The sequence below is a fragment of the Leptonotus elevatus genome, chromosome 4 (genome assembly GCF_054856555.1).
Source record: "Leptonotus elevatus isolate MCC_2025b chromosome 4, RoL_Lele_1.0, whole genome shotgun sequence".
Taxonomy (NCBI): domain Eukaryota; kingdom Metazoa; phylum Chordata; class Actinopteri; order Syngnathiformes; family Syngnathidae; genus Leptonotus; species Leptonotus elevatus.
Window position 1 is genome coordinate 1,093,514 of NC_141242.1, and position 26,542 is coordinate 1,120,055.

The window sequence follows — 26,542 nt, forward strand, 5'->3', positions numbered from 1 at the left end:
AAATAACATAGGAAGAAGAAAGTGGTTTGTTTTTTTTAGAACGAAAATACATTCAAAAGTTTTTAAGACGCTGCAATGTCACAATCTTGTATTTGTCCAAGCTCAAGTCAAACATTTTTAATGAGCACATTTCTAGCGGCTTCATAATCAAATCAGCGCTTTTGATTGGACCAAAGCTAATGTGGGGCGGAGTCATACATTTATCAAGATCCATTTGATTGGTTAGCATATTTAGGCGTGCACTTTTTTCTTTTTACGATTCAACACCATTTACTGCTATTTAATTTGCGGACTCCCAACTTGCTGCTCACGGAACCGTCGGGATCCGTTTTTGAACAGCTGCTTTGGAAAATTATTTTCCTATTATTACAACTCGTACTACTATTTAAACATCCTTTGAAAAGCACAATACAAATCTAAACTATTATTGCTGAACTAAATGAAAATCTTTGCATTTTTTGAAACATCTTCTTGACATTGAATATGTTTTGCTGTTGCAGGCGCCGCCGACATGAAGACGCTCGTCAGACGTCTTCGCGTTTGGATTCCTTTTGAAATGTCACTTTTTAAACGCTGGTAATTGGACGCCCGGGTCCCGATACACGCACGTGGACTTGTGTCAATTGCAAAACAATATTAAATGCTGAAACATGCCGTCTCATCGCGTGTGCCTGCCGTGACGACAACAAGACCAGAACCGCATCCCTTCATTTTGGGTCACAAAAGAAGCGAGAGCGGCGCACACCGCTGTAAATAGGAACATTTATTGAAGTATAGCATTTCGGATCTCCCCGCACGTCTTTTGGGCCCGGCCGGCGCAGACAAAAACAAAACCGTTAAAGACGCAATTACATCTTTTCACCGTCTACATTTTGGTTCACTGTTAATCGCTTTGCATAAGAACGTGACGTCGCCACCTGTCCGTGCGACCAATCGTGGGCGAGAGAGGAGAGGAACGCAACGTCAGTTGCCACAAGCTCTTGAATGGTCGCGCCAGAACTTCCCGGGAAATGAAATATGATGGGACGAAGACGGGAAAAAACAAACAATGTTTGTGCAAATGAACGCCTCAGTCACATTTTTATGACAATAATAATAATAATCATGAAAAGTTAGCTTAACAGTAGCATTTTGGTCTCGGCGAAGGAAAATAAGACGACGGGTTACTGAGTCTGCAGGCGGGAAAAACGTTAAGAAAAACACACACACACAAAAACAAAACCCGCTGAAATGTCTTCGCGATGTCGGAAGTGCGTTCCTAAGATGGCTGCAGAGCGACGGCGGCGGCGGGAACGAGGCAGCCGCTCTCGCCGGAATGACAATAAGCAAAAAATGCAAACCAAAATAAATACACGCAAAATGTGTACAGTCGGAGTCGGCTTCGGTTTTCAGTCGTCCCACTCGTCGTCCTCCTCGAAGTCTTCGTCCTCGTCGTCGTCATCCTCGTCGTCTGAAAACAGCAAACAAATGATTTTCTCAAGCAAGGGAGGAGATTTGCGACCACTCGCAAAAAGGTGCAAGTAAAATAAATAAATAAATAAATAAACAAACATCTGTACGACTTCCTGGACATCACTTTGGGAAAATATAGAAAACATTTATAAATATGGCACTTGAATAAAATGTGTACAAACTTTTGGGGAAATACTTGGTTATTTATGAAATATACCACTTTTTGGGGATAGATGACATTTTGGAAAAAAAAATTTGTGAAATATTGCACATATTTTCGAAAATATACAACTTTTTTAAAAATATATCACTTTTTGGAAATAAGACTGGAGACTTTTTTTTTTTAGTTTTCAAAAATATACAATTTTATACTATTTTCAGATCTGACTGTTTGGAAATGTATACAGCACTTTTTTGAAATGTAACTTCTAGAAAGAAAAACCTTTTTTGGGTGAAATACAAACGTTTTCGTAAATACGACATACGGAAAAAAAATTCTGAAACACATTTTTTCAGAAATATAAGACTTCTTGGAAATATCGGACTATTGGCAAAGAGAAGTACTTTTTGGAAATACGTTTTATATTCTACGCAAGCGTGGAGGAATCCTTTTTGACTGGCGAGTACGTTTGGGTGCTTCCGGCGTCATTTCAACACGTTCAAATGTATTTGCGAGTACGTTTGAACGTGTTGAAATGCACTCGAAGGAGCCACGAGTACGTTTAAACGGACAATTGTAGGCTAAATGCAACAAACGTAGCATATTTTCCCATCATGCCACAGGGTGACATGTGAAAAAAGACTTCTGAAGCATTTGACCCACATAACAATCAGTTCAAAAATGAAGTCACAAACATTGATATTATTGATAACTTATGATTTAGGTTCGGTACTTTTTTCCGCATAATTCCACGGGGTATTGACTGCAAAAAATTGTTTGCAACATTTAACCTGCAATTCGGACGTACTTGCCACAAAAATAATAATTAATTTTTTTGCGTAATTTTGTTCCAAAACGACGCGAGCGAGGTTGGACTGAATTGCCGGCAAATGAAATGGACGAGCAGGACGGCGCACGTACCTGACGAGTGGATGGCTTTGCTCCTCTTCTGCATGACTTCCATGAGCGCGCCCACGATGCCCGCGGTGGGCGCCGGCGTCGGGGGGCCGGACTCCTGATGGTCCGAAACCTGCGGACACCGAGGTTTTACTGAGGTTTCGGTGATGACATTATCACGTGCGGGCGCTACCGTCTTGAGCTGGAAGCCCTGGCGTATCTGGTCCAGCAGCGCGTCCCGCCCGCCGCCGCCGCCGCCGCCGCTGCTGCCAGGCGGCGGCTCTCTGTGGTTGTGCTCCACCTTCTTCAGTTGGGCACCGCCCCGAATCTGCTCCAGGAGCGCCGACTTCCCGGCGGGCAGCGGCGAATGAGGCACCTGGGCCCGTACGCTGTCCAGCTCCGGTGGGGGAGGGGGCCCCGGCGGAGGGGGTGGCGGAGGAGGGGGAGCCGGCGTGGCGGGGGCGGGGGCGGGGGCGGCGGAGGTGCCCCGACTGGCTGGGGACTGGTGGGCCGGCGGGGGAGGAGGAGGTGGCGGTGCTTGCGGGGAAAAGTTTGAGGGAGGCGGGGGCTGAGGGTGGTGGTGGGGGGTGCCTCCCCTGGTGGGAGGAGGGGGCGGCGCACCCAAAGTTCCCGGCCTGGTAGGCGGTGGGGGCGGAGGGGCCGAGGAGGGGGCACGGGACGGCGGCGGGGGAGGAGGAGGCGGGGCTCCGCGACTTCCTCTGGATGGGGGAGGAGGGGGAGGCGGGGCGGAGCTGTGTGGGGGCGGGAGAGGAGGAGGGGGGCCGCCTCGAGAGGGGGGCGGAGGTGGTGCTGCACGGGTGACACGATAGTCGCGTCAACAACAAATAACACAAAATAAAAAACAAGGTTTCTTCTCGGAGGCTTTTTTTTTACAAACTCGCATATTCACCCACCTGCCTCTCACACATAAGACTTAAGTAAAATCTGCTTGTGCACATGTACTCTCTCAGCCTACTTTTGGGCACACCCACCTTTTCGTTGTTACCTCTCACACACTGCTCTCACACATGCTCATAGAAACTCACCTACTCACATTATTCTCATCTCACACAGTACATACTCATCCTTTTATACACACTCATCTCCCACACACACATTTGTCAAACACAAAGACCCCCTCTCATACGAACTCACCCCCTCACACATACATTATTTATCCCCCCCAGAGAAAACCCAGCTTTTGTTCCCACTCTCACAAACCTGAAACATAAGAACTCACCCACTCTTGGTGCACCTCCCTTGCTTGTGAAACAATAATAATAATAATCACCCTCTCACCCTTGACTCACCCTTTCATTCAGTCATCCTCTTGCCATGCACACAAATTCACTCTCACGCTCACTTGCTCTCGCGTTCACACTCACCTTCTTTGTATAAAGTCCCCCTCACCTGGTCTCACACTCAGTTACGTCTCTCACACATTGCTCTCTCATACTGACCCTGCCTCCTGAGCTCGTTCTTGACGGCCTCCACGCCTCCTTTCTTCTCGATGAAGTCGTAGATGACCTTGGAGGTTTCTCTGTCTTTCAGCTGAGCCTCCGAGATGCCGCACATGTCAAAGAGGTTCTTCAGCTCCGGGTCCAAATTGTTCAGCTGGAAGGAAGGAAGGAACAAGCGCGCGCGCACGCACGCACACGGTTGTTGATTACACGTGGCAAGCCAACTGACGGACAATTCTTGTGTATCTGCTGTTGGTGGCGCTGTCAACATCCCAAACTTGTCACCATGACAACAAGTCACAACATTTTTGAACGATGTTTACGTGGGTGACAACAACAGCTTATTGTTGAGTGACGTCATTGTGCAGCCGCCACAACACAGACACACACACAAAACCCTTGTTGTCTTGCCATGTGTGTGTGTGTGTGTGTGTGTGAGTGTTACTCACATCAAAACCTGTGTTTGGATCCCAGCCCACGTGACCGATGTGCCTGGAGGACGAGACGAGACAATCAGACGGCTTGAACAATTTGAGGAAAAGATTGAATTGCTATTTTTCTATTTTTTTTGTTATTATTATTTTTTTTTTTCTGGAATTCAAATGTCCATTTTCTTCAAATCAAGCATCAGTGCATTATCAGTGGATGTGAATTCTTCTTCTTCTTTTTTTTTTACCCCAAAAAAAAGTTGTATTTTGTTTTTTTGTATAATAAAGTTAAGATAACACCTACGGATTTTTTTAAGGCCAATGACGATTTTTGACCCCAAAAAAATAAATACTGACTACTGATTTAATTTTCAATTTTTTCAACAACCTAAAACAAGCCAGGATGTCTCGTGACTGGTGGTGCAACGGACCACAGAACTCACGGTTTGGATCAGATCGTTTGTTTTTTTTTTGATCAGCATAAACATTTTTTAAATAAATAAATAACACTTTGTCTGTAAAACACTTTTCCCCTTTAAATAATAAAAAAAAAAGGTTCAAAATGTCTAATATAGCCCTTTAGAATTTAGGAAGTGCAATATGAGTAAGAAACATTCTTATCTTATACAAGGTCCATGTGCAAAATAAAGTATTCATGGCTTAAAGTTGTGTTCTTAAAATCTCAAAGGCTACGTTTGGCATTTTGAGCTGAATGTTGTTGTTTCAAAGGGCAAACGTGTTCTATAAAAGAAATGAAGAAGTTTGATATTTTCTTTCTTTTTTCTAAATAATAATGAAACAGTTTGGAAGTCGGCGGACAATTTTAAAATCTCGCCACGCGAATCGGGCTTAACGCGGTTGCGGTTAACTGACGAGGTGCTGCAGCTGGCACGCTTTTCTTTTTGGAAATCTGAAAATGTTACATCAAAAGCATCTTACTTTTCTACACGACTGACGGGAGATCATTTAAGTGAGTTTTTTTTTAAATTTGCCATCCAAGTTGTGGAGTAAGAAAAAGGATGCGCACTGACTGGAAGTTGCTGGGGGTTCCGATGTCGGCCTTGGTCAGCTTCTTTTTCTTGACTTTGTTCTTCTTGTCCTTCCTGTGGCTCAGCACGTTGTTGACGTGGTACTGCGAGCCGAGGGAGTTGAGCAGCCGCACGTTGTTGATCTCCGGGTTCTTGATGTCCACCGTGGCCATATGCAGCGTCGGACCTGCGCGGGGCGCTTGAGTTACTAAAAAGGCATCGCGACACACTTGCTAATGCTAACAATGCTAGCGGCTCCGCAGCAAGGACGGCAGACGTCCGTCGACAGTGCAATTCCTCCGCGGGTGGTTAAATGCCGGGTAACCGCATCGTTGCAGGTTGGCCATTTTTAATCCCCCCCAAAGGTCAACTTGTTTCATGTTGTCACGATGGTAGAATTTTCAGTGGAATAAGGAATTGATTCCATTTTGGATGCACTGTACGTGCTTAGAAGGTATGAAGCTACATGTACTTACTTGCACATATGAACTCATTTAAACCCAAAAACATATAAAAACGTTTTTTATACTTTGTCCTTCACTCCCCAAAACGTATTTATACGTTTTTATATATATCTATTTTTATGCTAGAGCATACAGAAGGCTTTGATGCAGCGTCTGACATTAAGAGGTCGCTTAAAGCAACAATAGTTCTTACAATAATCGGCCAGCAGGTGGCAGCAGAGTATAAGAGACCAACCAGGGCCATTTTGCAACAAGCTTTTAACAGGTTTGTGAAGAATGATGAAACTTAGGTATATTCTAATTCTAATTGCTGCAAAACGGAAACAGATACAAATGTACGGGGGTTTTTTCCTGATGAAAAAATGAGACTCTAATCTTTCTTTTGGTAGGTTCCATGTTTTTATAGTAATGGAACAGAACATTCTGTGGACCTTGCAAAATCAGTCAAAATTCAGTAAAACAACCAGGAGCGAAGGGGGTTGCTTCAGTGAAAATGGCTGCCAGTGAATTTGGTGTCAAGTGGTTCTATGTAATTAAGGTAGCTGCATAACGAGCAATAACATGTTAGATAGCTACATGCTAACTGCATGCTAAGTGCTCATCTATTTTTGAGACTTTTGATGACAATTGGTGTATATAATGATTTAGAAATATTGGCATTAATCCTATTAATAAATACATGATCAATCGTTTCATTTGTCTGCGTGAACCTCATCGAGATGTTTTCCGAGGATCACGTCAAATGTCTTCACTCCTCCGGTTCCTCATAATCTCCACAAAGTGCAGCAGCATCATCCTTAATCCACCGCAGCTAATCCCGATCCAAATCCCTCCGCGGGCGCCAACGCATGACTTGCAGCAATCCCACAATTGGAAAATCTTTCATCTTCTACTTGAAGGACGCATCATCGGACAAGCGAGATGGGAAGCGAGACGCCGCTTAGGAAAGCGTCAAAACGCAGTTGAGGTGTTTAGAGTCGGCCGGGAAAACGGACGAGTGCCACAAGTCAATATTTGTTTTCTTTGCCAACCTGGCAAAGGATTACCAGAAGCTGACTGAAGAGAAAATGCTATGATCTCGTTTGACGTCACTTTCCTCGAATCCAAACGGGAGGACGTTGATACCTTTCGCTCGCTTTTTATTTAGGCATCTTCATTCGTACCCGAGAAGTCGCTGTCAATGCCAAGAAGATTGGTGATCCCTGACCTAAACCTAAAGCAAAATTCTAACACCAACTCTAAACTAAACTAAATCTACCCGCTTAACTCGAACGCCTAATCTGACCCTAAACTTGACCTCTGAAATGAGCCACACTATGTTTTTTTTCTGCTATGATACAAACGTCAGCAAAATTTCAACTTTTGCCAGTTGAGCCGTTTCATCCGCGGTGCGTTTGATGCTCAGCGGAGATGAGATTTGGTTTGTTTGTCGTTCACGCTCGCCATTCATACGAAAACAAAGTGGCATCTTTGAGATTTACGGATTAGCCACACCAACAGAAGGTTAGCAGGTTAGCCTGCGCGCCGCATGCTGCACAGATGGAGCGACTTCCCGCGGCGCGGATTAACCTGCACGACACGCCGCACGCACTGTGCCGCTCGGTCAACACGGCGCCACGTGCGACGCGCAACCTAGCCAAAACCATTTGTCCCTTCCGGGCCGCCGTACATTTCTTCCCGTTTGTTAGCGAGCAGGATCGCACAAATGTCACATAAGCTATTTTATTGAGTGTTAAGAGTTGCTTTTTAATTTTGGGATTTAAAGCTGCTTGCATTAGGGCCAAAAGGGCAGTAAAGCAAAAGATCCAGGAGATGGCGCTAGTCACAGCTTTTAGTACAAACTGCTCGTTTGTCCCTTTATGGCCACCGTACCTTTCTTTGGATGATTCCTAACGTAAGCAAATGTGCGATGTTTTAATGAGTCCATTTTTTTTTATTATTGTTCATTCTGTTTTTGTGGTTACTGCCGACTTATAATGAGGTGCAGTGACACACCACATACAGCAGATGGAGCCCATCGCAGGTTTTAGCATGGCGTGCTCTCTTTTGTGCCTTTAGGGACACCGTACCTTTCAGTACTTCAGGAAGTACTTGAATTGCTCCTTCCAGTATTTTCCAATGGAGAAAAATGCTTACAAAATGGAGGTTGACCAATTGTACCTCACACAGAATTTCGCACCCTTGAAATTTCCAAGAAGACGAGGTTAAAACGTTTTTTTGGAGGGGATTCTGCATGAAAGTGACAAATGGCTGCCAAAAAAAGGTTAACGTACCATTTTTAGACACACCGTTTTTCTCTGCAAAACAAAACAAAATGAACACAATTACCAATGGAGGAAGGTTGATCATGAAGGAAGAAAGGCAGAAGGAAAAAAAGGTGAAGAAGCAGAGGATAAAGTGAAGATGGAGGGAAAAAGAAGATGGAGTTTGAAGAAGGAAAAGTGAAGAAGGAGGAAAAGATGAGACTGCTCATTCATTCTGTGAAGCGTTTCTCCTTCACCAGGAACAAGAAAGCAAAAACGATGGGGAAGGAAATGATGAAAGAAAGAAATGGCGATGGAGTAAGAAAGCAACAAGAAGAAGACGAAAGGGGATGCGGACCAGCAGAATGAAGAGAAGCAGAAGGAGGACACTGATGAGAAGACAAAAGACGATACGGAGGAGAAGAAGAAGAATTAAGCCAACGCGTGCGCAGACGTTGGAAACGGAGAAGCAAGATGGCCTCCGCGAGCGAGGTTAGCGAGGCGGCGCGGGAACAGGAAGTGGCAATAAGCCAGCGGGAGAGCGAGCGAGTCGTCGGACGCGAAACAAAAGCGGGACAACTTGCCGGTCTTGCGTTGCCTTCGGCCGAGCAACTCGTTGACGGACACTCGGAAGCGTTTGGCTTCTTCCTCGCTGGCGAAGTTCAAACCGATTTGGTTGGTCTGAAGGACACAAACAAAAAAAGGGTCACAAAAAGCAGGATTACTATTTTCACTAACACCGCTTACTTTCACAGACACCATTATTGTCACCACCACTATTTCGTGACGAGTTTGTTTGTTTTTAAGCAGTATTACCCCCCCCCCCCCCAGACTAATATTTTCATTAGCACCATGTCTTAACGAGAAGTATTATTTCTTCTATTATCAGTTAGGTATTATTTTTCCCATTAAAAATTGTCATAAATTTGTCACCAACAATATTACAAGATTTTTTTTAACATTTTGTTTTTAACAAAAACTTTTGTAATATTCTCAATTTGTATATTTACTTTTTTTTTCCCCACAAAAAAATTGGGGTTAGTTTTTCTAGTATCATTTAGGTATTCTTTTTAACAATTGTCATTTAATGACACAACGATTATTGGTCAACACGGAGACTTCAGCCAATCGCAAGATCCGTTTCATTTCAGTTACGGAAACACTAAAATGGAATGCTGTCGAGAGACGAAATCGGATTTTTTACCACTTAAAAAATTGTAAAATTTTATTTTTGGAGATAAAAAAAGCGGAATTCCGCGAATTAGCGGAAAAAATCACATCCCTGTCATCAGAATTTGTCACAAACAATATTAGATTTTTATCACTTTTTTTTAAAAACTTTGTTAATATTCTCAATTTGCTTATTCAACCCCCCCCCCCCCAATTTTATAAAAATATTGTTTAGAGGGGTTCTTTGTCGTTGACAAACCCCTCCAAACAATTTTTGCGTATGTTTATTAGCATTTTTTTGAAAATTTTAGGGAGATTTGAGGGGAAAAAAACCATTTGCACAATTTGTTTTCCTTTTCCATGATATTGCTCATTAGAAAGGAAGCCGACTCACGTCTCCCACAAAGGAGATGAAGTAGGACCTGGCGCAGCTGATGGAGAAGTTGTGATAAAGCTCCTGCTCAAACATGGTCTTCCCCTCCTGCAACACAAACGCACACACAGTCAGCCCCCCTCGCGTTCCGGAACATTCGGCAACCGCCGCGGCTCACCTTGATGTCAAAGACACGTATGAAGTAGGACCGCTGCGGGTTGTCTTTGACCAGACATGCCACTCCACAGCATTTCTTCAGCCAGCCGCACGCACGGTCGGCGGCGTACACCTGAACCACCGCCGAACACAACGTCTGTAAAACACGCGACAAGTAAACATCACGTGGAATCTTGACGACTGTTAGCGTGTGTACATGTCCACATTTCTTTGTGTGTGTGTGTGTGTGTGTGTGTATATAAAAACACAAGTCCAAGAACGCTTGTCTACGCAACTTCAGATATGAGACTACACAGTGTTTCAGTGAAATTTCGGTTTGTAAACCACAGTAAACCCCTGATGCTAGCTAGCTAGCTAGCTAGCTCTCTAGCAGGTAAACGAGCGCCAACGGAGCGAGCTAGCTAGCTAGCACCTGGGGCTAAAGCCAAATTGTGCCAGGGTTTCTACTTTCCGGACCCGGATTTGCCACCTCTGCTTAAGTCATGCCGTGACTCAGGCTCGCTCATGCGGTTTGTTAGTCGCATATCTGTCAATAAAAGATTTTTCCGTTAGAAGTCATATCTCACTCATGATTTTGTTGTTTTATAATTCAAGGCGTTCAAAAGAAAAAAATATACCAGCATCTTTTAGTCACACACACAAAAATATACAGCATCAAAGTGACTGTTTTGCTTTCTTATCACAAAAAGCTTGTTTGCTCCCCTTTTCAGTAAGCAACTTGTGTTGTGGGTGAAACTAACCCATGTTCTAATTCTGATGACTGAATTACGGGAAAAGCTAGGAAAAAAAAAATTCTGGCAAAAGAAGAGTGAGTCTATTCTTATTGTCAAATAACACAATATTCTGTGGCTCTTGAAAACCCCATTAAAAAAACGGCCGGCAATATGGGCAACTTGTTTTTAAAATGGCCGCCAGTTGACAAGTTAAAAATGACAACAAAAAATAGAAAAACAAAAACAAATGAAAAACACAGCATGAAAAAAGCTACCTCGGCATCAGATGTGATTCAAAATTGTTAGATGCAGCGCTCAGAATCGACACTGCCCCCGATGGAGGGAGGATGAAATGCTACACCAACAATTGTCGATTCTGATTATGATCACATGGGTTGAGTTGCGTAATCGAGTGAACTGGCGCAACACAAGCGAAGGCCATTCCCACTCAAACACACAAATATTCACAAGCAAAGTTTGTTTTTCTTTGAAAATACATAATTAACCAGTTCATTGGGTAGAGCGAGTAACAATTAAAGCAAAAGGCCAGAAACTAATCCTCTCCGGATGAGGATTACAAGAATTCACAGGGGGTTTAATTCCAATGGTCACAATGATTTGGGGGTTCTCCCCTGAGCGGGTGACCACTTCATTCGCTACACCCGCAATATTGTCCACTTTGGATTTACACACTGTCACCGAGGCATCATGTCCAGTATTGGGATGGTTTCCTTTGCTAAGAATTGTTTTTAAATACTAACATTTACCTCATAAAAAGTCAATGCCAACATTTACTTTCCAATATGATGAATGTGGCATTCTGCTGAATATTGCGTTTGTGAAATGTGAGTTACGCAGCAAAATCCACCCGTTTTGATCCATCTCGGGAGGATCGGCCATTTTGTCACTTGCTGTCGTCTAAAAATGACATCACAGTTACTCGGGACTCAGGTAACAACCAATCATGGCTTACCTGCTGAGCCATGATTGTTGGCTCCGCTATCGTGATTGTTTGATGTTACCACAAGTCATTCAGCTTCTTTTGTTTTTTTTAACAATAGTCATTCCATTTAAGATTTGAGACTATTTACAATAATAAAACCCTACTTATGTGTGAACATTTAAGACTTTTCAGAGATTGATTAAAGACATTTCATTTCCAGTTAAGGCTTTGTTTTTGGATTCAATGCCTCTAAAGATGTTTGAAGACTCCGCAGAAACCTTGCAATTTGTGGATGGAGAAGCGCGTACGAAAGGGGACGGAGCCCCGTCGCAAATACTGAAAATCCGCAAATAACTGTCGCTGAAAGGAAGCTCTCCGCTTATGAAATGGGTTGAACTTTGGATCGTTGTAATTTGAGGATTATTTGAATTTCAAAATGTGATGAAATATCGTTTGATTGCTGCAAGCTGCCTGGTTTGCATGCTAATCACAGGCAAAATCATTTGTAAAGGAAGTCTTTAGTACATATTTGCATCGTGGGAATAGCAGCAATCGATGCCACAATATGTTAGCAAACAACGACTGTACAACAAGGAAAAAAAGGGGGCTCGCCACCGGCCTCAAAAGTAACTTCCTTCAAATCAAGATATTGATTTGATACACGAGCAAAATGAGCGTGGCCACGGAACGAATTCAACTCGTAAGGCAAGGCAGCGCTGATGCTGAACGTGTATTCGTAAGAAGAGAACCGCGAATAGGCGGGGGTTGCTCTATATTCCCAAAAGTCCGATTAATGAGGTGGCAAAAGTGTCAAATGGAGTAACTTTAAAAAAAAGAAAAAAAAGAAAAGTGTGCTCGAGTGATGCAGCACATTTGAACGTCACTCGAGTTGCTCGGCTCGTGTTTGCTGCTGCGCACGAGCGTCCTTCGCTTTGCAGGTGCACCGCAAACTCACCGCGCATTTCCTGCCCAGGTAGCCGAACAGGCAGTCGTTCTCCTGCGGGGTCAGCAGCAGGGAGCCCGCGTTGTGGAGCCGGCGCGGGAGCGGGTGGCTGTTCATGGCGTTCGTGTTGTTGCTGGAGGCCCCACAACAACAAAAAGGACGCGGGTGTCGTCCGAAGGGGGTTAAAAAAAGGGGGCCAAAAAAGCCAATTTACACGACGTCCATGCGAGCCGCTGCGGACGCTGTGGCCTCCATCAGCCGGATCATCGCCGCCGATTTGCGGCCAGGCTTGGCTGACTTTGGAGGGCGGCCAAGGACCGGGCGTGTCTACTTGGACTGCGCTCGCTTCACAAAACGACTGAATTGCTGTCTTTGGTGAGAAATCAGACCCCCACCCCCCAAAAAAAATCGCCCCCGGTTGGCGTCTTTAGGCGAGGAAACGCGAGACTCGCATCGTTAAAAGTGAAGCAGCAGCCGCAGCGGCCCCGGGATGCGGCCGTCCAACATGGCAACTACATGGAGCGTACCACTTGGGCGGATGAGCAGAGGGGCGTTCTACGAGTCGCTATGAATGTCCCCCGGGGTTTAAGAGCAAAGGGTTGACTCAAATAGCTCGTAAATCATCATCAATAATATTTCTGATTCGATAAGCCTACTCCGAGGGACTTGACTTAAGCTTTATTTGACTCATTCTTACTCCTTTTTACTCAAAAAGTGGTTTGGTCCGAGGACTGCAGCGCTCTCTGCGGAGGCAAAAACAGGGGAGGCGGAGCCGGCGTGGTGACGTCACGCGCACCAAGCAGATGGCCGCCGCCGTTTCGATGCAAATAAAAATGCCCCAAAAGTCCTAAAATATTAATCGTGTATTGTTCATAACCGCTCGGCGAAATTGACAAATGTAAAGTGCAGTTTCATGACGAATAACATGTGTAGGTTCCCTCGCCAAAAGAGTGTCATGTGGCTTGAAGGGGAATAAAAACATGAAGGCAAAACAGGGTTTACACATCAAATGAAACAAACTTTATTTTGATCATCAAAATACACAAACGTGTACTTGTAACTCCTTTCTCTGTATTTGGAGCACATAGTTCAGCAATGTTACAACTATATGAAATACGAACCAAATCATAATATGCATAAACGAAAAAGAAAAAAAATGAAATCATACTTTTTTCATTTCATTTCGAATTCGTCATGAAACCTGACATATTTGCCTTACGTCACGTGTTGTTACGACCGCGGCAGCGATCTAATAAAGAAGAGGGGGGAGGGAGGTTTGCCACGTGGTTACTATGGCAACGTGTAAACGGAAGGCTTGCGTGGCGTTGAATGAAACTGCTTTTGGCTGACAGCTCGCTTAGTCGACGCAGAGCAGAACTTTAAATAAAAGAAAATGTCAGAGCAGGAGGAAGACGCAATCGTTCCTCCAGAATCAGAGGAGAATCAAGGACAACCAGTCGGCGAGGAGAACCAGACAGAAGCAGGCAATGCGGAGCGCAAGGATGAAGCATTGCCACAATCCGAGGACCAAGGAGAGCAAGGGAACCAGGACGAGACATTACCAGGAGCAAGCACCTCTGAGGACCAAGGAGAACCAGGAAATGAGGAGGAGACATTAGGAGCAAGCACCGCTGAGGACCAAGGAGAGCAAGGGGACGAGGACGAGACATCACCAGGAGTAAGCAACACTGAAAACCAAGGAGAGCCAGGAAATGAGGAGGAGCACGCAAACGAGGCCTTATCAAATAATGACCCAGGAGAAGCAGAGAACCAGGACGAGACTGCTCCGGGTGTAAACGTCTCAGAGGACCAACGAGAAGCAGGGAACCAGGACGAGACCACATCTGTGGAAAACACCTCTGAGGACCAAAGAAAACCAGGGACGAAAGAGGATCGGGAAGCTGAGACCGTAGCAGGAGTGCAGCCCTCAGACGGAGGACCAACAAGCGAGGAGGAGCAGGCGAGCAGTCGTCGACCAGGTGAGTATGTGGCACGAAATGATGTTACAGAATCAGCCATCGGAATTGTATCGTTAGCGCGTGCTCGCTCATTCTGTTGAACTGGCTCACGTGAAGGCGGTTTTGTTTGTCTCGAATCATTTAAATGGCGAATATGAGTTCGTAAGCGCGTGCTGGATGTTGATGCTTTGCTGCTTTTGTTTTATTTTCTTGCCATTATGTCGTACATGGAAATAATGAAGTTGTCAAATGAATCCTGGACAAAATATTCACTTTTTACCGCTGAAAATGGCTCAATAAGTCAAGTAACTCTTTAAACATTTCTTGACAATAATATGTTAAATGTGACCTCGCGAGTCCAAACATGACATTCTGATGAATATGACATTTGTGGAATATGAGTTATGAAGCAAAAATCCAGCCGTTCTGATCCATCTCAGGGTGCGGGCGGCCATTTTGCCACTTGCTGGCGACCGAAGATGGCGTCACAGTTGCGCAGCCAATCACAGCTCACCTGTTTTCTGAAGCTCAGCTGCGATTGGCTGTCACCTGAAACCTGAGCAACTGTGATGTCATTATCACTCCATAGCAAGTGGCAAAATGGCCGACTTCTGATATTAAAAAGGGCTGGATTTTGCTGCATAACTCATATAACGCAAAATTTAACCAGAATACGGCAACAACTCAACGTTATTTAGAGAGCACTTTAAAAACAACCATTTCTACATGCAAAGTGCAACATGAAGTAAAAAATAAATAAAAAAATGGCCTCCAGAAAAAATGCGGGTTACATGATTTGTCGTTATTCGCCGTAGCTGTAAAAGAAAAAAGAAAAAAAAAGAATAAAAGTAAACTGTGTACGTGACCTACAACAGTTTTGATCATTAATTTTTTTGCCTATCAGCAGTTTGCTCATACGTAAAAAGAGTAACGAATGTTCCCTTGCACTCTTGAGCGTCATTTCTACTTTTTTTTTTGTGTGACTAACATTGACAAACACACAGCAGCTTGTGTGCTTGTGTGATTTCAGGGCAAGAGGTTCAAGATGAGCAGAGCCTCTCGGAACTGGGGGCGGAGCCGCGCAGTGACGTCATCATGGAGATGACGTCATCATCGGACCCCGACGTTGACCCGCTGCTCGCCGGGGCCCATTCGGACCAGGAAGACGAGCCCAACGTCATCAATGTCAGCCTGAGAACCGGTAACACAAAGTTCTGTTTATTATTATTTATTAGGGCTGTCCAAATGAGTAGCATCGTTCATGTCACAATTTTACAATTATAAATTGAATAAAAATGCATATATTTGTGTATATTTGACTGGGGTCAAGTTGTAGGCTATTTTACAATTAAAAAAATATGCAAACTTTCACATGTTATACTTTATGTTAAAGATTCGATAGCTCTTAATATGAAAAGAAAAATGCGCTGAGCTGTCACCAATGTCTTACAAATGCAATTATGCCATCTAGTGGCAAAAAAAATGACCTCAACACAAATCAATATCATACTCGTTTTTTACAGTACAGTACATCTTTTGAATTTGAACTCAATGTAATGAATTATGAAATTACCGTATCAATGACTAAAAGATGCAGCCATATATCAATAAGTTTAAAAAAAATGCTATTGTACATTGAGAACAGATACAAAATGTGCGATTAATTGTGAGTTAACTATTGAAGTCGTGCGATTAATTACGATTAAACATTTTAACCGCCTGACACCCTTAATTTCTTTCAAATCAAGACGCACAATTTTCATGTCGAAGTGATCGATTTTAGACATGTGAAGTTGTTGTCAAGATAAAAGCGTTCAGTTTTTCTTGGTGCCACTTTCCCAACATTTATTGAGCCAAAGCACAGATTGAGGATTTCCGTACCTGACCTGCATGCGACCTTCCAGATGACAGCGGCTCGCAGGACGTGCCGGCGGAGGGCGGCCCGCGGAAGGCCTTCCTGGGCGGCTACAGGCACAAACTGACGGGCGCCGAGTACCACCACGCCGCCGCCCAGACCCCGCGCAGGTGCAGACCGGCCAAAGGGCTGGACGTGGTCAGCCGCGACGCGCAGGTAGGCAAACCCGGACACGAAGCTCAATCTCAAGATGGCCGCCGTCGCCGCGACGGCTTGGTGAACGACTACGTCCCGCGCGTCAGACGGCGGAGCGGGTGTCTCAGACGCAGCAATGCGCGTCCAGCGTCACCACGCAGATGACCACCGTGGGCTGCTACATTTCCAACATGGAGGACAAGCTGCTCAGCCCGGGATGCTACGTCACCGCCGACGAGTATCACAGCACCAGGCTCAATGCTGTGAGTACGTTTGACGCACGAAAGAAACTGCCGCTGCTAAATTGCCCCAAAAAAAGACATTTAAAAAAAAAAAGACTCTCGCTCCACCCCTCACTTATATTTGAAAACGGCGCTCAAAGGGGGCGTCGCCCGGAGGACCGTTGGGCTTACGAACGGGGAGAGGCTTGGGCGTGGTCTGGCCGTGATTGACAGCAGCAGCGAAAACGACCATCTCAATCATTTCCATACGCCGACAAGCTTTGCTAAATCAAATCAGTGGCGCTCAAGCTTTTTTCAGCCAAATATGTTTTGCAGCCAAAAGTGCCTCCTCATCGGCGCAAAGCATTTCTGATGGAGGAAAAGAAAAGAAAAGAGTGCTGTGGCATCATTGTCTGATTTATTCAACTTCAGAACTTTATTTTTATTTATGTGGTCTCTTGAACTAATTGGAAATTAATAAAAAAAATAATAAAAAAATTAATTATAAATAAAGATGTGTGCACATACAAGTTGTCAACATAGTGTCATTAAAAAAAATTACTAAAATAAATAAATAAATACATATTTAATAAATAATGATTTGTGCACATACAAATTATAATCAACATAAAGTGTTATTAAAAATAACAAAAATAAATAAGTTAAATAAATTGAAGTAAATAAATAAATAATTTAATTATTAAAAAAAATATTTGTGCGCATACAAATTGTCAACATAAAGTGTCATTAAAAAATAACTTCAATAAATAAATTAGAATAATTTAATTGTAATTAAAGATTTGTGCACATGCAAATTATTGTCAACATAAAGTGTCATCTTTTGGGATCACAGTAAAGCTCTGTTCTCAAGAAGAACTAATTAACTGAATTGAAAGTTTTCAAGTGATTGACAAGTTGGGTCAAACCATTCTTGGTATATGGGGGAGACGCTCGGTTCTTTGTACACTGAAATTGAATAGCCTACTGAATATAAACTTCATTTTATGAACTTAAGATTTTTCTGAAATATTTACAAATACTTTTAGAATATATTTTAAAAAAAATTGAGAAACACTGTGATAAATAAACCAATTAATTGCTATGCAATTAAAAACACTAGTCATTTTAATAATTTATTGATTTTTGGATTATTTTTTAATTTCGTCGATAAATATGACTTTAAAAAATACATTTCATTCATTTGATTAAAAAACAGGACATTATTTCAAATTGGCAGCACACAAAACGTTTCTTTTTTTTTTACATGAATTAGTACCTGCAGTGAGCGCGTTTGAATGATCCGATGGTGCCGGGCATCGGCGTGTCCCCGGCAGGTGATCCGCCTGCAGGCGCACACCCGGCGCTGGCTGAGCTGCCGGGCGGTGGACCGGCTGAGGCGGGATCGCGACCGTCGCCTCGCCTGGCTGGACCTTCAGGAGCGCAGGAGGCACGAGGAGCGGGCCGAGCAGCTGCAGGACTGCCACAGCCGCTGGTTGCAACCGCGCAAAAGGGAGGACCTCAACCTGCTCTACAACGCCCTGGAAAGTAGGTGGCAGAATTCTGATGAGGATTGCATCATTAAACAGAACATTTTTGGCACACTTTCATTGAGCAACTCTTTCTGCTGTGTCCGCCTCGGCCACCTGGGGGCAGTATAAGGCCAACAAACAGATGATGTTGCTGTCATCTTGTACAGCACAAATAATAAAACAGATAATTGAGCTCTACCCACAGGCGTATATTATTTATCCTCTGCAAAGAACAACAAAGATTCCCGAGGCTTACTGAGAAGCTGAAACCATTTATATGTAGAGTGGACTGGACGCCTGCATTACGCTGCACCGAGGTGGCAAACAATAAATTTAATTCAATGCAATGGTGGAAATGGGCTTCTGACAGTTAAAAACAAAAAAAACATGTTTTTTTTTCTGGAGTAATTTTTGTTCCCCCCCGTGTTATTTTTTTATGGATTTTTTTTCCAATTTTTTTATTTGTATTTTTAGAATACAGTAATTTCTTCCTTTAAAAAAATTCCCCTCCCTATTTTCGGGAATATTTTTTTTAAATATTTATTTTCTATTTTTCAGAAAAAAAATTGTTCTGGTTTGTTTCTGTTTTATGGACTCTTTTTTTCTATTTTTAAATGTTTTCTCTGTTCTTCTGAATACATTTTCCCCCCTGTTTTTTAAAATAATACTTTCCCCCGTTTTTCGGAAATTTTTAACGACTTTTTTTCGTTTTCTTGGAAAAACAGAAACAAAGATATGCCATTAAATATAAAATAAAAACAATAAATAAATAATAATAATAATAAAAACTATACTCAGAAAAACGTTCTCCCAAGTGATTGCAATATTTTTCTATAGAAACATGCTTTAAAATATATATATTAGATTTTTTTTTAACTGTCAGGAATGGGCTTCCATACTATTTTCCTGATTTTAAAAGATATAAAAATGTCTTTGTTGTTTTTTGGGAGGGGGGGCTGGAAAGGCTGAATGGCTTTTCCATTCCTTTCATTGGGAAACGACGACTTGAGACGCCACCATGTGTTGAAACGGGCCGACTTGTGTGTCACTGAAGAGTGGAGGAGCGACAAGGAGCGTCAGATCAACGGCACGCTGCGAGGGGCCGAGAGGAAAGCCGCCCTGTGCTCGCTGTTGGAGCAGGAGACGCAGTACATCGCCACCATCGGACGTCACGGCATCGCCATCAGGAGCAACAACTACAACAAAGCCGTCAGGAAGTTCCTGGACAAGGTCCCGCCCGCGGCGACCGACGGGTAGTTTGGGGCGAGGAGTTTGCGGCACTAACGGCGAGTTGTTGTCAGTCGTCGGCGCCTCATCAGTGGCGGGCGGCGGACGGTCGCCTGATCGAGATGGACACGCCCGACACCATCCGAGCGCGCGAGCTGGGAGATCTGTACGACTGCGTGGCCATGTCGCCCGTCAGCCAGGAGCAGCGGCTCGACGTCCTCCTCTGCCTCAAGCAGACTGTGGAGGTGACCGCGCACAAACAGCAAGTTCAGGCCGACGCTTGATTACGAAAACGGACGACAAATAATCAGAAAAATGGAGACAAATATATTGCAAAATACAAAAACAAAAAAAGAAAAATAGATTAAAAATAAAACATTCCTTTTTTTTTCTTCTTTTTTTAAAGAGCTCAGTATTGTTCATTCGGAAATGTCATCATTATTGCTCTTTATTATTATTATTTTATATATATATAAATAAAACATTCTAACGAAAAACAGGAAAAAAATATATATAAAAAAAAAATAATAATAATAATAATTCTGAAAAAATGTATTTCTCCCTGAAGAACGGAAAAAAATATTCTGAAAAATTGAGAAAAAATCTATTACAAAAGACAAGAACATTCTTCTGAAAAAAACAATACTGAAAACCAGTGATTCCCCCCCTAAAAAACTGTGAAAAAAAGAAAAAAGAATTCCGAAACAGAAAAAAATATTCAGAAAAATGAAGAAAAAATATTTTTTTAAAACAGAAAAAAATATCCCAAAAACTAAGCCCACCAATTTTTTTTTTAATTTATGCAAAATTGGCCGCTGTAGACCGACATCAATCCCTGCTTGTGTGTGTGTGTGTGTGTGTGATACCCCCCCCCCCCCCCAGCCCCACCCAATAGTCAGTGTAATGTTATCCCAAAGACTGCTTCAATGAGTCACAAGGTTGACTGCACGCTCTTGTCATGTTTGTAAAGGAAATGCGATGACATCCAACACCGAATGGGTCCGCCCGCACCTCGTTTTAAATCCACCCAAATCGCGCTTACGTAAACTCGACCTGCCCCGGCAAGAAAATGAAGATGCGGCCCGTTTTTATGCCGAGCTTTGAAAGTAGCACGACGCGTCCGTTGCTCCTTTCCATTCATAACAGATTGAAAGTTGAAATGAGATTATTGTGTGTCACGTCGCGGCAGGAGCACCCGTGCCCGCTGACCCGGGAAATGGTGGACCTGATCGGCAGGGAGGAGGACCTGATGAGACGGCAGGTGAAGACGGCCAACCTGGAAGGTCTGCGCAAGAGGCTGTGCACGTACTTCCTGCAGTTCATCCGCACGCCGGGGTTCAACCCGGAGGTGGCCAAGCACCTCAAGGTGACCGAAAAAGGCTTCGGCTTCATAAAAACATCCAGAATAAATTCATAAAGGCTTCATGCCTTGCCTGGCGGTCAAATGGAAATATTTCAAGCCTAATTTAAGAGTTAGGTCATTTTTTTTTTTATCCCCAAAACTTCAAAATGTAAAAAATGCACCAAAAATGAACCAATGTGTTTTTCACATATTTATCGTGTATACGTAACCTGATTATTATTGTTCCCCTTCATCTGACCATGAGCGTGGATTTTAAACATAGAAGGGCCAAAACATGCCTTGTGAAAATTAGACTGCACTAAAAAACTAACCACCAGAGGGTGCTAGAACTGCACAAATGGACATTTTTGAACAGATGTCCTGCTTTTAATATCGAGACATGACGACGACGATATCGGGGCAGTTTTTATATCGCGATATCACGATATTGCCGTTATCGTTACATCCCTACTAAAGAACGCAAAATGGTAGAAACTTTCTGGCGAAAGAAGCGAGACTACGATTTCATTTGCTAGGTATTAATTATATTGTCGCAGAACACAAAAGAAAGATCTGTCAAAATGCTGTAAAACGGCGGCAAAAAACGAAATATTTGTAAAAAAAAAAAAAAGCCAGACTAAAAATAAAAGACATTTAAAATGGAATGTATTTTGTAACGCTAACGTATTGAGAGCTTGTGCGTTTTGTTTGTCAGGTGCCGCAGAGCCCGTCGCAGCTGAGGAACGACGTGTTCCTGTGCCACGGCTGCCAACGCTACCTGAGCTCGGCCCACTTCCGCTCGTGCGCCCGCGCCCACCTGAGCCGCCGCTGCCTGGACTGCGCGCGGCTCAAGAACATCGCCGGCAGCCGCGACGACTTCTCCTGCTACAAGAACATGCTGAAGCGGCTGCGGGAAGCCGAGCTGCTCCTCAACAAGGACAACGTCATTCCCTTCATCCTGCAGGTGTGACCGCGCAACGCCGGGCGATCCGTCGCTATTCTTACAACGCACGCCGACGGCACGCGCCGGCGAGGGACCCGTGATCAATAATGACGGCACCGGCTTTTTACGAGTCTGAAAGCTGGTATCTCACTTGAGCGGTTGAATATGTCACATTCAGACGTTTTGGTTTGTCTGCGAAGATCTTTTGAAAGCTTTTACGAACCCTGGCGAAAAGCCAAAATGATTTGCACGCATTTGTCGCTCGATGAGAGACAGAGAACTTTTGGTTTATGGATTTATTTAATTTATATTTTAAAAAAAATGCTGACACTGGAAATCCCTGTACTATGGGAACGTATTGCATTCACTTGAAAAACAAAAAGAACATTCTGAATATTTTTTTCTATTTCACTGAATATCTTTTTCTGTCATTAAAAAATATTCAGAAAAACAGGGAATTATTATTATTTTTTAAATTTGAAAAAAAAAACTCAGTAAAACTAAAAAAATTGAAAATGTATAAAAACTACTTAAAAACAAAACAAAAAAATTGTCAGGAAAACAGCCGTTTTTTTCCCCCTTCAAGTTAATGCAATACGCTTCCATACTACACTTTAAAATAATAATAATAATAATAATAAAAATAAAAATACAATTAAAATAATAAAATTGTGCTGATATTTTGGAAAACTATTTACTTACTTCATTTTTAATTCAGCTTAATACATGCTGATAGTCCTGGCAGCTCCCTACAAGTTTTCTTATAATTTTTAAACAAAGCTGTCAATTAAAAAACAAAAAAATTGGACACAGATATTTTTCTCTTTTATTGCAAATGAATATCAGGTTAAAATATCGATTATCGGTCTCCTGGAATGAATAATCGGTATTGGTTTATCACTAGTATGCACATTAAATCGTAAACGTACATCTTCTTTTTTTTTGCATAACAACGTCTTTCTGCGACGATTGCCGTCTTTTACGATTTGGCATCAAAAACACAAAATAATACTGTATGGGCATGCTTGAAAAGTCGACCTCATCAAAGTCGTTCCGTAAAGAGAATCACAATGTCATAAATGATGTATTATTAGCACTACTTTAAAAGAAAAATATGAAATAAAATAAAAACTAGAGCTAATGTCGTTTTTATATTCAGTGACATCAAAATACTCTGAAACTGTTGCTACTTTCGTGGCACCAAAATGTGTGGACCAGTCGAACAATTCAATTCAAATGTATTGCATCAAAAACAAATTCAAGTGTCAGTGATTCTTTCAAATGCCACTAGAGGGCGCCTGCGAAACGAACTTTTCAGAATATCTGTTTTAGAAAAAAGGTTCCATACATTTGTTTCTCCTTTGCATACGTCCAGGTGGAGGACATCCAGTACCTGGTAGAGTTCATCTGGGGGTCCCGCTCAGCCCTGAGCGGCACGAGCGACCTGTTCAGCCTGGTCCTGGTCCGCTGGGACCGCAGCAAGGACTGGAGCCCCTGGAACTGCGTCCTGCTCTGCAAAGACGAGACGGACGCTCACCTCCTGGTGGAGGACCTGCTCAAGGTGCGACACTGGCGCACATGTGTTACTACCTCAAATGGATGAAATGACAATTAGGGAGCGTCAAAATTAGTGCCTTTTTCAAGTTACTTTAACGCCACTTCTTTTTTTAAGACCGCCCCTTACTTGGAAAACCTGCACAGTCGCACATTTGTGGAGACTGGGGTCAAGTTGTATTTGATCATTTTCAAAATGTTCACAATTTCACAAGTTACTTCATGCCTTCAAGATTCCATAGCTCTTAATACGAAAAGAAAAATGTACTGAGCTGTCACCAACGTCTTACAAATGCAATGATGCCATCTAGTGGCAGAAAAAATGACCTCAACACAAATCCGAGGTGGTCCAGAAAGTAAAAAACCCTGCCACAGTTTGGCTTTAGCTCCAGGTGCTAGCTAGCTCCCTAGCAGGTATCCGAGCACCCGGGGAGCTAGCTAGGGAGCTCGCTAGCTAGCACCTGGAGCTAAAGCCAAACTGTGGCACGGTTTTTACTTTTTGGACCTGGATTTGACAATACAGTACATCTTTTAAATTTTAACTCAATTTGATGAATTATGAAATGACTATCAATGACTAAAAGTTGAAGCCATATTTCTATTAGTTTAACATTTTATTCCACTTTTCTGTGAACAAGAGTATGAAAACTCCCCAAAACATTTTTATTGTACATTTAAAACAGATGTAAAATGTGCGATTAAACTTGAGTTAATTATTGGAGTTATGCGATTAATTACGATTTTAAAAAATTGACATCCCTAATTTTAATCATTTGAATTTGCAGGAGCGTATTTACAGTATTGACTATTAGTATTAATATTTGTGATATTTGTAAACACACAATCATTATTTATTATTTTATTATAATGTTATATATATATATATATATATAATTATATAATTAATTAATTTAATAAAAATCAAATGACAACAATCCAATGCGTTTCACCGAGTACGACCGCCATTTTGACTCGTGCCCTAAGCCGCTAATTGTCCACACTGTAATTCCGGCATGATCATAAATTTAGTCCGCGAGTAACGAGCGTCTCCTTCAGGTGTACGACGTCCCCGTCGTCCGCAGCATCGAGCACAAACACCTGCTGGCCCGCCGGCACTACAACCAGATTCCCGGCATGGCCGCCAACTCGGCCAAAGCCGCCGCCGCCAAGCGTGGCGCGCGCAAGGTGTGGTAGAGCGCCACCTGTCGCTCGCTCTCGGCGCCGCCTTTGCGAGGAGGCGCGTGTCTCAATACTTTTGACACTCATGCTTCTGCTATGGCGTCACTCCGCCAGCGGGGGGCGCTACGTGCAGAAATGGCGGAAAGTCATCTTCTTTATGGGGAAACGGAAAATGTGACTTGGTGAGTGAGTGAAAGAGTGAAAGAGTGAAAGAGTGAAAGAGTGAAAGAGTGAAAGAGTGAAAGCCCGAGCCGAGCTTTCATTCACAAGAAGGCGCTAAAGTCCTTTACAAGCTTGAATATGGAATGTAAACATATCAAGAGTATATTTTTGAATTGATGAGTTTGAGCCTTGTGAATATTGTCAGCTCACAAATCTGCTTGAAATCAGATTTATATAATTTCACTTTGTTAATCTGTATGTGATGGAAAAATAAAATGTGAAAATTCCAAGTTGTTGTTTACGTCAATTGATAAGTTTACTGCGTCAAATATTTCTTTTTGATAATCAATTCTCTAATCTTTATTTGGATGTACGCAGCCATTGTTATTTACGCGTAAGTTAAGGCTCGTAGCGTTCCTAAAGAAACAACATGCGATCGGAGTCACCTTCCCTCCTCCACGCGTGCTCTTGCCGTTCACCGGACGCATTCAAGAGTTTTAATCGTCTCTTTAAGGCTTAACTTTCTTTACATGCGTTTCACATTCCTCGGCAGACTGCCAGACGCCATTTTTTACGTCACGACGCACGGAATGCGTTGCCGCGTAAATAACAATGGAGGCGTATGTCCAAATGAAGTTTCTACAAACTGGAAATGATTTTGGGAAAATAAATCTCATAGTTATGTTAGTAAAAACCAAGGTTATTTTAGTTAACAAAAAACTAACGAAAAAACAAAAAATTGCAAAAACGAATTTCGTTAACAAAATAAAATAAAAACGAAAATGCTTTTCAAAAGACGAAAACTAACTATAATAGCAAAAATGTCCTTCGTTGTAGTCTTTGGTAATTAATTTAATGCATGAGTCTTTGGTTTTGATATTAAATGTGATTTTAAGTCGATTAATTTATGAGAATAAGGACGTTTGAAAGTGACGTCATTGAGCAGCAGCCAATAGGAAAGCACCTTCAGATGACGTCACGTTACACTTCTCACGTTACCGTGGCGTTTATTAAATATTGCGCACAAGCAGAAGTGGCAAATTCAGGTCCAGAAAGTCAAAACAATCACAATCAACAAACGAAAACTAAGCATTTTTTAAGTAACAAAAAAAAAAAAAAACTAACAGAACCACACGGAAAACGAATTAAAACTAACTCAATTTAAACAACAAAAACTCAAAATAGAATAAAAAACGAACCAAAATAAAAATTCCAAAACTGTAATAGCCCTGGTTGCGACGTCAATAACAATGGCTGCGTTTCTACAAAATGTATTCAGCTGGAAAAGATTTTTGAAAAATGGATCTCATAGTTAACAACAACCAAAAAGATAATATGGAGCAAACTTGCCGGGGTTCCTTTTAAGTTGGCCCGCAAATCATAAAGTTGAGGCGCCGGTGGTGATAATTGCAAAAATGGCGATCATTTTGTCCGTGCTGATGGCGGTCGTCACTTTTCACGGAGTTTCATGTCTTGCCGCCGCCGCCGTCTCCGCCGCCGTCTCCGATCCAAGCATGAGAGGAAAGTGTGAGTCAGCACTTTTTCAGCGGCCAAATGTAAAACACATCTTGTTCCACTGAAGCGGCACGGTTAATAAAAATCATAAAAAAAATCACATCTGGAAAGTGCAGCCGCGCACCCGCACGCTGAAAACCACACCATCAATAATCCGCATCATCGTCATCGTGTGTGAGGAGATCGTTTTCAACACTTTGAACAATCCTCGCTCGACTTTTTGTTTGAATTCCACAAAGTCTCCGCTCGCTAATCCTCGCGTCTTTTGTTGACATTTGGTGCCAATTTAATATTTTCCAGCCTGCGCGCACGCGACGCTCAAGTTGTAAAAAGCTTCCAGCTGGGACATCATTTTGACGCGCTCCACATTGACGGGAATTACACTCGCCGTACGGGACGTGTGCGGCCCTT

The 26,542-nt window shown here is 42.8% G+C and overlaps 3 protein-coding genes across 4 annotated transcripts in view; 2 read left to right on the forward strand and 1 right to left on the reverse strand.

Annotated features, from left to right (window-relative positions):
- The window catches only part of asb15a (ankyrin repeat and SOCS box containing 15a), a 28,027-nt gene extending 25,513 nt beyond the window's left edge, over positions 1–2,514 (forward strand). The window contains exon 11 of the mRNA XM_086072870.1: positions 501–2,514. Within this exon, the coding sequence (XP_085928996.1) occupies positions 501–515 (15 nt within the window). The 3' untranslated portion in view covers positions 516–2,514. The remainder of the gene's footprint in view (positions 1–500) is intronic.
- wasla (WASP like actin nucleation promoting factor a) lies at positions 749–12,986 on the reverse strand. 2 transcript variants are annotated; one of them, XM_086072878.1, is made up of 11 exons: positions 12,464–12,986; positions 9,854–9,988; positions 9,697–9,783; positions 8,717–8,813; positions 8,163–8,186; positions 5,429–5,612; positions 4,419–4,461; positions 3,970–4,123; positions 2,703–3,319; positions 2,534–2,642; positions 749–1,450 (listed from the first exon to the last, which is right to left on the reverse strand). In XM_086072878.1, exons 1-11 carry the CDS (start codon positions 12,566–12,568, stop codon positions 1,389–1,391), a joined length of 1,617 nt encoding a protein of 538 aa, XP_085929004.1. In that variant the 5' UTR covers positions 12,569–12,986; the 3' UTR covers positions 749–1,388. The 2 variants fall into 2 exon arrangements, with proteins under 2 accessions (XP_085929004.1, XP_085929005.1); XM_086072879.1 differs by lacking the exon at positions 8,163–8,186.
- iqub (IQ motif and ubiquitin domain containing) lies at positions 12,468–24,906 on the forward strand. Its single transcript, XM_086072867.1, has 11 exons — positions 12,468–14,430; positions 15,440–15,610; positions 16,314–16,480; positions 16,567–16,722; positions 18,015–18,225; positions 19,264–19,439; positions 19,511–19,681; positions 20,626–20,802; positions 21,494–21,742; positions 23,097–23,282; positions 24,332–24,906. Exons 1-11 carry the CDS (start codon positions 13,845–13,847, stop codon positions 24,467–24,469), a joined length of 2,388 nt encoding a protein of 795 aa, XP_085928993.1. The 5' UTR covers positions 12,468–13,844; the 3' UTR covers positions 24,470–24,906.
- The last annotated feature ends 1,636 nt before the right edge of the window (positions 24,907–26,542 follow it).

Excerpts from the sequence above, each read along its gene's own strand:
- wasla (XM_086072878.1), bottom strand. The coding sequence starts at position 12,568 with ATGAACAGCCACCCGCTCCCGCGCCGGCTCCACAACGCGGGCTCCCTG. Across the intron at positions 8,187-8,716 it reads CCGAAGGCAACGCAAGACCG|AGAAAAACGGTGTGTCTAAA; the intron begins GCAAGTTGTCCC and ends TTTGTTTTGCAG. Across the intron at positions 4,462-5,428 it reads GGAACCCCCAGCAACTTCCA|GCACATCGGTCACGTGGGCT; the intron begins GTCAGTGCGCAT and ends CTCGTCCTCCAG.
- iqub (XM_086072867.1), top strand. The coding sequence starts at position 13,845 with ATGTCAGAGCAGGAGGAAGACGCAATCGTTCCTCCAGAATCAGAGGAG. Across the intron at positions 18,226-19,263 it reads GCTCTACAACGCCCTGGAAA|AGTGGAGGAGCGACAAGGAG; the intron begins GTAGGTGGCAGA and ends GTGTCACTGAAG. Across the intron at positions 23,283-24,331 it reads TGGTGGAGGACCTGCTCAAG|GTGTACGACGTCCCCGTCGT; the intron begins GTGCGACACTGG and ends CGTCTCCTTCAG.